The sequence below is a fragment of the Pholcus phalangioides genome, unplaced genomic scaffold (assembly GCF_987345545.1).
Source record: "Pholcus phalangioides strain wild (caught in Gottingen) unplaced genomic scaffold, Ppha-v1.0 ptg000011l_1, whole genome shotgun sequence".
Taxonomy (NCBI): Eukaryota; Metazoa; Arthropoda; class Arachnida; order Araneae; family Pholcidae; genus Pholcus; species Pholcus phalangioides.
The window spans coordinates 28,157,969-28,168,937 of record NW_028301604.1 but is presented as its reverse complement, the minus strand read 5'-3'; the positions used below and the strand labels follow the sequence as shown (position 1 = coordinate 28,168,937).

Sequence of the window (10,969 nt, the reverse complement as noted above, 5' to 3'; positions counted from 1 at the left end):
TCCGTATGAATATGTGATTAAGACATGTGTTTGATCGAGGTCTAGTTATGCCTTCGATATATGGCTGAAATCCTTTACTACACAATAAGTTTAAGTATTCAGTAGTAATATTAGAGTTAGAGTCAAGAAGGTCAATATTGATATCACCAATAATTAGAACATTTTTACATTTGATTCGATCAATAGTAGTTTTCAATTCGTTAATGAAATCGGTAGATAGAAATGAATGAGATCGATAAACAGATAAAATAGTAAACTCCAAAGATTGGTGAAACAATACAACAATCTCAGCTGTTTGCATGGTGATTGAAGTTAAATGTTTGCATAACATTAAATACCAAAATAACACAAGAACGAGAGAAACAAATCTATAACAAACAATAAAAAATTTATTCATTAGAGTAGAGGTCTTCGCCGTTATTGCGATAATCAGAAAAAAATTAGTACCCATAAGGTAATGTTGTAAAATCAGGCAGAAGAACCCTCTTGTCATATACGATGCCGTATTTCTTCTCTTCTACTCGGGTTGTGACACGCCTCCTTTTCACCTCTCTTGTAATTTTGTATTTGTCTTGAATGACGACCTTCGTGGAGAAATCCATTGACTGTACTAGAGCCTTCATGGTATCGAAGTTGAGAACTTCCGAATTCTTGAAGTTTAGGGTGAAGCCGCGAATCTTGCAGTACGTTTTACCGTCAGATCTCCTGTAGGCATAGTTTTTGGCTCCACCTGTTGTTATAAAAGTAATAAGAATAAATTTTCCGTTGATAAAATAATGAGAATTTTCGTTGAAAAATAATAAATTGAAAAAGGTACCTGACACAAATTCGGTAATCACATGACCATCGAGCTCATCTGTAAACTGTCCCAGGAAATCTCCCAATGGCGGGTCATTGTCACCATCGCTAGCATAGATGATTCTGAAATAATAGAAAAATCAAATAAATGAAAAATCAAATAAAAGAAAATTCAAATATAAAAGAAAAATCAAATTCAAGAAATGCTCACATAAAATTAGTTTCATAAAAATTTATAGATACTTACGAGTCCGTGTCAAAATACAACAAGGCATCGCCTAGTTTCTCCATCTCCGAGTATAGCTTCAAGCGAGCCCACGCTGTTGTAAAGGCAGCCAGGAAAACATTGGTCCTGTCGGTCTGGGGTATGAAATCCGACTTGTACTGCCATTCAACTGCAGCAACGTTCTCAGTTGGCAGATACAAGTCCTTGACCTGCAAAAACAAAAATATTTTTTAGTTTGATGAAATCAAATCTGAACATGTTAAATATTTTATGAAGAATCATAGCACATAATAATTATTAAAAAAATACCTCTATCGCAGGATCATTCATCATCTTATAAAAATCGGAGGCTTTAGTCAAGTACGACAACTGCGACTTATTCTCCTGCATACCCCAGCGACCCCAGAAGCTGAAAAAAAGAATAGTTTGTTTTACTCTATCTTAAAAAAGCAGAATATTTAAAAAATACATAAAGATGTTGAAAAATTGATAGCTACCTATTCAGACATAGCTTCGCCACCTGTCGACGTCCGGGTTAATATTAATGTTTCCTCGCTCCAACTGGATTCCTTCAACCTGGTCATATTGCTTCACGTATGAGTTTTTCTCCTCATTCGTGACGCAGTCAGACGGCCAACCCGAGGACTCCTGCTTGATTTTCAGGAAGGCGTTTATGTAGGGGGCAAAAAGACCTTCCCGAGATTCTTCGAAATGATAAACCTAGAAAAGAAGTTAAAACATATGACTACACAATATATTGCTAGAGTAATAAAGTGATGAGATTAAAAAATACCTCGTAAATTTTCATCACGACGTAACCTTTTTCAACTGCCTTCTTGAGCTCTTCTGTAACCCATGTTCCCGTAATACACCTTTCCTCGTCGTTGTGGTGGCATTCGTTAGACAGTGTTTCCACACACGAACGGCATAGGGGAAAAGTCAGCTTTCCGCCGGATCTATAAAAAATGAAACTCATTAGTACCTGTTAGTACCTGTGAAAACAAATAATAAGAAAAAAATCATTCCATTTACCTGTATGGGAGTACGGGCAGATATAATCCTCTTGGTGGCTGTACTTTGCACTTTATGATACCAAAATACGACCCCAGCTCCCCAAAGTTCTCCGTAATAGTCCGGGGGTGGCCAACCGGATATCTGCAAATGAAAGGAAAATTCATTTAAAAACATTTCATACGTTAGGTCATAATAACTTATAAATAATATTTAAAGTACTTACCTGCAGTATTTATTGACCCACGGGTATAATGACGTGAAGTCAATGTATTTTGCTGTTCCTTGGTAGAACAGCTTGGTGGCATTGGTTCTACCACCATAAAATGCATCTCTGGGTGCCAACCTGTCGACATAGTGGAAATCCAACAAGAAACTTTTCAGACCCCCGTCCGTTTTCTTCATGGCATTGAAGTCATGCTCCCACATGACTTCAAGCCTGTACCCGCCTTGACGGATTTTCTGTTCTTGTTCTGATGTTTTCTTGTGGAGTTCCCACATGTATGTCTGCGTGCTGGGATTCACCAGGTCCCTATCGAAGCACTGCAGGCAGCCGTGCCAATAGCATCCTGAAAAGAAAAAAAGAAACATGAAACATGAAAAAAAATAATAATAATTGGAGAAAAAAAAAGGTTTTGAAAATAAAATCTGCAACGTAATTACCGTGAAACAGATACACCGTGTTTGTTTCGGTACAGAAACCGTCCACGCTGAGACCAAGCACTCTTTTTTTCTCCAGTCCCGTTTCTGGAATGGTGAATTTTTAGGTTGTTCTTCTCACCCAGGTATGACAACCATTCGATACTAAGGCGGCTGCTGTTGGTTTGATTCACGTAACCGTTGACGGGCACCATCCCAATCGACCCCACCTCAATGTACTTCGACCTGTACGTTGCCATACAGGCCGAGGCTATGGTGAGGTATTGGAATGGGTCGACACCGGTTAGCTCCAGGAATTCCTCACGAAACTGCAAGCAGCACCGTCGAAGAATATCGACGTCTGACCTAAAAAAATAAAAAAAATTTAAGTACAGTGAAGAAATAATAGAACAATAAATAAAATATATTATAATATAGAAAAGGACTTACTTGCAGTATTCGTACATTTCGTGTTTGAACACGAATTTCCCGTTTTTTCTCTGCTCATACCAGCCATCGAATTTCGCCTTCATATCGGCGCTGAATGTTTCCGGGTTATAGAAAGCTTTCTCCGGAAGGGCTCCATCGTAATCCTGATTTTCTGGTCTGTTGAGGAGATGAGGAAAGAAACCTTTCTTCAACTCCTGTAGACCGAAAGTCTTTGGTAGTTTGGCCAAAGCCATCGGGAGAAAGTTGAGGCTGTCTATAACCCGGATTTTTAGGGTGTCCAGCCACAAAGCCATAATCTTTGATCCGCACGGCACAACTGAAGGTTTTACTCCTTGCTCTAGGAGATATCTACAAAGGAAAAAAAACAACACATAAAAAAACAGTAACGTGGTATTTATGTAAACATTTTCGAATAGTGGTAAAAAACTTACTTGAGCAGGAACTGGCCATCGAATCCCTTCATGTTGTGGGCGATTGCGGTGTATCCTCTGTGTTCCTTGCGGAACAGCCATGCGCAGAACTCGTTGATGGTGTTGTAGCCACTGAAGACCATCTCTTCGCCGTCCGCATATTGAGCAACTGCAAAGTTGACAATATGCTCCCCCGTTGACTGGTCTGTCTCAAAATCGAAGAATATGAGCTTGTCGGTGGGAGCCTTCACCGTCTTCTTCATGAGAGAGCATAGGTGTTGTTCGTCATGATGGAAAACTTTGCAGTTGCTGCAATATTTTTCCCCGCAGACGTGCTTGACACGAGGCCGCTCTTTTTCGACGAGAAACCTCTTGCAGGACGGGCACTCGTAGAATTGTTGGCAGAAAGTTTTGCTCTTGCCTTCAAGACTCTTGTGCCTTGCGTAGAAGTCGGCGGAACTACATGTCCTATGGCAATCCCTGCATAATTGTGGGTCTACGGGGATGCATGCATCGCTGAAGCAGGTATTGCATCTCGTAGCACATTTGTGTTTTTGAACGTGATCATAAGCTTTGTCGCAGTCCGGACAGTAGAATTTCGATGCGTGAAAGCCCTTGGGAGATGTTATCAGGTCGTACTGCCCGCCATGAAGCAACAAAAATATTTTTTTGTCTTTCTTGGCCGTCTTGAACACCACCTACATAAAAAGACATTAGTAAGAAATTATATAAAAACATATATTACATTGTATAGTATAATATTAGTATAATTCTCGGTGATGATAAATTACCTGGTAAAATTCTTCGGAGGACTTGACAAATATTTGCACGTCCAGGACCTCGGCAAATTTGGCGATTGCATCAAAACCACAAGGACCTTCAGGTACTCCGGCGTCTCTATACAGGTCCAAAGCCATCTCTCTCTGTATATTCTTACGGCCGTCTTTCACCATCGAGAGCTTCGGATGTTTGTCTAGGATGGCTTTACCTATAACTATTGCCTTGGCACAGCAGAGTCCGTCTTCGGGCGTACGTATGATTGACATCTTTGTCAACCGGTCAGACGATATATTGACGATCTTGCGTCTTGGTGCACCCCCTCCTCGTGGCAATCTGATTGTGATAACGTCAAACCTCAGGGACGGGTCGTCCAGTGGTATAGAGTTCTTACTCTGCAGCACTTTCATTATTACTGCCAGTAACGACTCTATCGTGAGCGAAGCCACAGGAACAAGTGATGTAGAGATGGGCCGGTCCAAATTGTCGGATGTCATGACGATTCTGGAAAAAGGAGAAAATAAACAATTATTCAAACAATTCGTCACGTTGAACATCCAGTCCCTAAATATCCAACAAATACATACCGTATTCGGTCCTCGGGGTGCAAACCGCTAGTTGTCTCGTCTATCAGTTGCCTCAACAACGCTCGCAAAAATGCCACAGCAGCTATTAAACGAGTTGACGGGTCCACCAGCGCCTCCGTTCGTATCCTAGCTGTGAATGTGATCTGTTCCGCATTAAAACGGACATTTCTCTTGCGGGACTTTTCCTGTAACACGTATGGCTTCGTGTTCTGTAAGAGAAAAAACGAAAATTAGTTTTGTGGGGTAACAGGGTCAAATAATCAGAAATAAACATGCTCTATTTCAAGAATACTTACTGCATTTTGTCTCGATGTACCCTCGCCAGGGTCCCTTCCTTGACCTATCTGATCCACGGGGTTCTGTTAGAGAGAGAATAAATGTTAGAATATATGAAGAAAACAAGTGTTTTGTGGGTAACAGTCAAATAATCAGAAATAAACATGCTCTATTTCAAGAAAACTTGCCGTATTTCGTCTTGATGTACCCTCGCCAGGATCCTTTCCTTGACCTATCTGATCCACGGGGTCCTGTTAGAGAGAGAATAAATGTTAGAATATATGTATGTACATATATGAGGAAGAAACTAATGAAAAAGAAAAAGCCATAAGGCAACTGAAACTAACCTTCTCAGCTTGGTTCATATCTATTTCTTCCATAAACGGGTTTTCGGTGAGTATCAGTTCTGCCTCGTCCATGGTAAAATCAGATCCAAACAGATTAGAATTCTAGAAAAAAATACAGTATTATCATCAGTATAAAAATCAATGTAAAATACTAGGTGAATCTTTTGAATATATGAATTAAATAAAGTTACCTCGTCCCAATCGATACCATCAGGCAATGAATTGTTGTCAAAAACAGATTCCACGTCGAAAACATTCTGGAAAAAAAAAAAAAATTAATACGCTACATTAAAGCACGATATCTGCGCATTTAGAATTGATGAATATACAGGTACTTACATTACGATTTTCCATCTTGCTCCGAGTCGAAAAGAATGATTAAGTCAATGAGAGAAAGCGAACAAGCTAGAACGGTGAAGAAAAATCTAATGGTATCCGTCTCGCACACACCGCGCTATTTATACGATGGTAGGTCCGGAAGTCACTTAATAACCAATAGAGATAAGACCGCGTTGTCTCCTAATAGAGATAAGACACCGAAAGTCGCGTAATGAACAACAGATGTCACTTATTAAACACCAGAAGTCGGCATTCTGTAGAGATAAGCAACAGATGTCACTTAATAAACACCGGATGTCGTCATTCTGTAGAGATAAATGACGGAGGTCACCTAATAGACAGCAGAGGTCACTTAATAAACACGAGAAGTGCGATAAGACACCTCGTACTATATCTCACCACCGGAAGTATCTTAATAGAAAACATATGTCACTTAATAAACATCGGAAGTCGATAGCGATAAGGCAGCAACAGCCAATAGCGATAAGACACCGGAAGTCGGATAATTAACAACAGATGTCACTTAATAAACACCGGATGTCGTCATTCTGTAGAGATAAACAACAGAGATCACTTAATAAACACGAGAAGTGCGATAAGACACCTCGTACTATATCTCACCACCGGAAGTCATTTAATAAACAACAGCTGCCACTTAACACCGGAATAGAGATAAGACACCGGAAGTGCGATAAGACACCTCGTACTATATCTCACCACCGGAAGTGTGACGTCACTTCCGGCGGTGGACCGGGGCCCATACTACTAACATAATTTCCACCAATATTAAGGCATTTATCGTATAATACAACCAGCTTTTGAAACCCATCCGCATAGAAGTCTGCCCCCTGATTTGACAACCACTGCAACACGGCTGCTTTGACCTCATCATCGTCGTCATGGCGCTGACCACCCAGAAGCTTCTTCAAATGAAGGAATATGTGGTAGTCACTGGGCGCTAGATCGGGACTGTATGAAGGGTGATCAAGTTGTTCCCAGCGAAATGAGGCGATGTGATCTTTGGTTCGATTATATCCACGTCTGGGCGGACATTGTCATGCAGCAAAACGATCCCCTTACTCAACATGCCACGCCTTTTGTTTTGGATTGCACAACTTTTGATAATTTAAGCGTTCGGTCACAATTTCATAGAGAACACTTCTGGAAATTTGAGGAAACTCATTAGATAATGACGCAATCGTAAAGCGTCTGTTCTCCCTCAGTGTTTCGTCAACTTTCTGCACCAAATCTTCAGTAATGACAGAAGAGGTTGCCCATCAACAACCGAGTGGCGTGGTGGTAAGATGCTCGTCTACCACCGTGAAGGTTGCTGTCATGGTCCTGGGTTCGAATCCGAGGGAGGATATAGATAAGTTATTTTCCCTAACTAACTTGAGTCGACCACTGATAGACAGCGCCTTCGTTTCAAACCCCTCTCATTAATGGCAGTAGATTACAATATAGCGATATGGCCAGAGTTGGTGTTTGGTGAAATAGAAGAGGTCGCCCACTTCGTTCCTCATCATGAACATTTGTGCGGCTGTCTTTAAAAGCTCTAACCCATTTCTGTACCATTCCATCACTTATATAATTTTCCTCCATACACTTCACTGATCTCACGATGAATTTCAGCCGCTTTCACGCCTTTAGCACTAAGAAAACGAACCACAGCGTGTATTTCACAGTCGGCGGCATTCTAAATCTGCGGAGGCATTTTAAATACTCACAAACTTAAACATGGTCGAATGTTTCTATAATGGCGTCTGTGGTTTGCCGGCTGCAGTGGCCGAATTTCAAAACGGTTGCTTACTTAAAAAACACGTCTGGTATGACATCCCATGCAACAACGGCTCCGCCAGATAGTGGTTAGCATGTGCGATCCTCGTTATGATATTCAGGGTTAGTCCCGAAAGAAAGGTTAATAAAAAAAGTTTTTTCAAGAGCTGATGCATTTGAAAATATATCCGACCGCATTTTGAATCTGACAAATAAATAAGAAAAAAAAAATTTCTTATATTTACATTTTTTGAAATTTCCGTTCCAACATAAGCGACAGGATGTCTGACTGGAAAAGTGCGAATTCCGGAAAAGGAGAAAAGTCGACAATTCTAGTGGCGCCATCAAGCGGTGGACATATCCTCAGCTATAGTGCTCCTAATACTACTTTATCTTCGTATATCAGAAATGAGGTCTTTTTTAAAGCTGATGAAATATAAGCCCCGTTTACATGTGCAATAATACATCCCTGGAAGTTACCGGTTACAGTGATTTTCACTACAACCCGTTTACATGCCATTTAGTTTATACCGGTATCCCCCCCCCCTTCTTTTTGGAAGTCATCACTGATGACGTGGTTGAACGGTTGGTTGGCTCAAGATGGCCGACGAAGGAGCTAACAGCAATTTTCGCGGTACAAAGGATTATGGGAGAGGAGGTCGAAGTCACACACCATCATTCCGCAACAAAGATGGAACTCTTTTGACGGATCTCCGTCCTACCTTTTTTTTCCCCATGAGGAACAAAGTTGACTTGCAGGTAATAATCCCCAAAGTTACCCCCAATGTTGCATATGTGAACGGGACTATAGAATTAAATGTATGTTGCGGTAAATGTGTTGAATCGGTAAAGCATATCGGTAATGCACCAATCGGCTCGGTAACTTTGATAAATTTCGCAACATTTATCACTTTTACCGGTGATTATGCATAATCCATTTAGACCCTGTATGCACAAACGTGCGGGTTGCTTTTTTCACTTTAGATATTCTTTTCTTAACCTCAGGCATGTTCGACCCAAACTTTAAGAACTGTGTGTTATTGTTGAAATTAAAGCCAAAGTTCCCGAGGTTAAAAAATAATTCTAGAGGGAGAAAAACAACCCCTCTTCCCCAGGGCCGTAGCGTGCTTTCTCGGGGCAGACTTTTCTTGCAGTCTCCTTGAAATGGTTATGCTCAGAAAAAGGAGGGGTTATAAGGGCTCCCCATTCTGCTCGGGGCATGGCCCCACAAGGATGGGGCTGACAGGGCAGCTCTGGGGTCCGGAACAAATATCTTTTTTTTTTTTTGCTTTTTCATGTTATAAATTTACTATAGAAGGGCCAGTGAAAATTCTTGTTTGGGGGCCCATCAAAGATCCCAGCCTAGGGCCCTGCCCCAGGATGTGGGGGTCATTTCCCGGGGCACCGCCCAAGTTGCCTCAGAATAATTACGGGCCTGCCCCTTCCATTTCTTAGTACTAGGTCTGAGAGGGATATTTTCAAATGAAGTATTTGTAAATTTTATTTACTAATACTTTCTTATTTTTGTAAATAAGAAAGAAACATACGGAAATATCACTTTAATTTACCCACTTTTATTATGAGTTTAGAACGTATGTGATAATATAATATGCATGCACTATACAAATACAACGCCACAACAGGCAAAATGCCCAACGGGGTGGCTGAGAAAAAGATGCCCATAACAAATATGGATGTCATATATTTCAAAAATACAGCAATCCATTCAAAAACTAAAATTATAAACAATATATATATATATGATAAAATACTATACAATGCCCATAATGTATTTATGGTAGTCTTATTCTAAGTATGGATAGCTTCTCGATTTACCCCAACATGTCTATCGTATTTCTTTTTAAACGTGTCAATTGTGTAACAATTAACTACCTCCGGGGGTAAGCTATTCCGTTTATTAACAACCCTATTAGAGAGAAATTCCCTGCGACACCATAACCTCACATTGTCCCTTACCAATCGATACTGGTGTCCCCTTGTAAAAGCAGTCGATTGGCGGTGTACTAAAAGTTCATGGTCCATCTTATCCATCCCGTTGACAATTTTGAACACTTCGATCATATCTCCTCGACACCTGCGTTCATCTAATGTAAACATATTCAAAAAAATGAAGTCTCTCTTCATAACTCAAGCCCAATGAATCTAATGTTCAAAAAACAGGTACCGTTCTTATTCACATAAGAAGACACACTATGGGTGATGAAACAATCAGCTTAACAAACTTTTTGGACAATTTCGACTCGGAGATAATATCATCCGGTCCAATTAGGAATGGTATTGCAATTAAATGCAAATCTATACAAACTTGTCATAATATCAAGAACAGTTTGGCAGCTCATAGTTTTCTAAGAAATCATGCTATAGCATTTGTCAAGATTGATCAATTCAACCGACAAAATAACAAAACCTTTAAAACAAGATATGATACATGGAATAATCAGAAATATGCTAAAGAAGGATTTTCTATAGATCTGAAAAAAATTAGTACAAGAGATTACGGTACTCTGAGAAAAGACCTCGAAGAACAGATAATATATGCTGGTCTTCAACACCTATTACGACAAATTTATAGATATCAAGGAGGTCTCAAGATTAAATGCACATCATTATATGGCCAAGCGGCCATAAGTAGAGAAATTTGTAATAATTTCAAAATAAAAAATCACCTACAAATAAATAATTAATATATCTTTTTCATCGTATAATTTGCATAATGAATAAAGCAATAAAACTTTTGCAGTTTAATGCTAATAAAAGCAGAATAGCAACAAATCTAATTCCCCTTCAGTCTTCTAAAAATGAATGGGATATTCTTATGCTCCAAGAACCTTTTCAGAGAAATGGTAAACTCCTGGAATTACCTGCAAGATGGCCGAGATGGATTTCACTAAATAACGAAGCGGCCATTGTAATAGCTAACGAACATATAATGGAAGCCACATATGCAAGAACCCACAATTGTATTGCTATAAAGATATCTACTCACAAAGGTGAACTTATTCTTATCTCAGCATACTCATCTCCATACAAAAAACTTGAAGATACTATTCAAGAATTGAACTCTTTATGCGGTTCATTAACAAATATCCCCACTCCTATATCTGCGGATTTGAATGCACACCATCAAAGCTGGGGGTATAAACACAATAATCCAAGAGGATGGTTGCTATTGGACTTTGTTATTGCTCATCAGTTAGTCTTCCATGATGATGGGTCCACGACTTATGAGCACTTGGATCAGTTGACTTGGAGAGTTCTTAAGGAAGATATATCACACAGCCCTCATCATTATATAGAAATTTCTATACAAGA

The 10,969-nt window shown here is 39.8% G+C and overlaps 3 protein-coding genes across 4 annotated transcripts; all 3 read right to left on the bottom strand.

The window, feature by feature from the left end:
* Positions 1-368: 368 nt before the first annotated feature.
* Positions 369-1,607, bottom strand: LOC149080306 (uncharacterized). Its single transcript, XM_089239432.1, has 5 exons — positions 1,522-1,607; positions 1,334-1,433; positions 1,046-1,233; positions 818-921; positions 369-730 (listed from the first exon to the last, which is right to left on the bottom strand). Exons 2-5 carry the CDS (start codon positions 1,412-1,414, stop codon positions 441-443), a joined length of 663 nt encoding a protein of 220 aa, XP_089095558.1. The 5' UTR covers positions 1,415-1,433; positions 1,522-1,607; the 3' UTR covers positions 369-440.
* An 894-nt stretch (positions 1,608-2,501) lies between these two features.
* LOC149080305 (uncharacterized) lies at positions 2,502-3,808 on the bottom strand. Its single transcript, XM_089239431.1, has 4 exons — positions 3,556-3,808; positions 3,125-3,472; positions 2,699-3,040; positions 2,502-2,604 (listed from the first exon to the last, which is right to left on the bottom strand). The coding sequence occupies exons 1-4, from the start codon at positions 3,795-3,797 to the stop codon at positions 2,568-2,570; spliced, it is 969 nt and encodes a 322-aa protein (XP_089095557.1). The 5' UTR covers positions 3,798-3,808; the 3' UTR covers positions 2,502-2,567.
* Positions 3,809-4,274: 466 nt separating this feature from the next.
* LOC149080304 (uncharacterized) lies at positions 4,275-5,976 on the bottom strand. 2 transcript variants are annotated; one of them, XM_089239433.1, is made up of 3 exons: positions 5,195-5,976; positions 4,899-5,107; positions 4,275-4,815 (listed from the first exon to the last, which is right to left on the bottom strand). In XM_089239433.1, exon 3 carries the CDS (start codon positions 4,806-4,808, stop codon positions 4,296-4,298), a length of 513 nt encoding a protein of 170 aa, XP_089095559.1. In that variant the 5' UTR covers positions 4,809-4,815; positions 4,899-5,107; positions 5,195-5,976; the 3' UTR covers positions 4,275-4,295. The 2 variants fall into 2 exon arrangements, with proteins under 2 accessions (XP_089095559.1, XP_089095560.1); XM_089239434.1 differs by having other exon boundaries at positions 4,723-5,107; positions 5,195-5,425; positions 5,522-5,976.
* Positions 5,977-10,969: the final 4,993 nt, after the last annotated feature.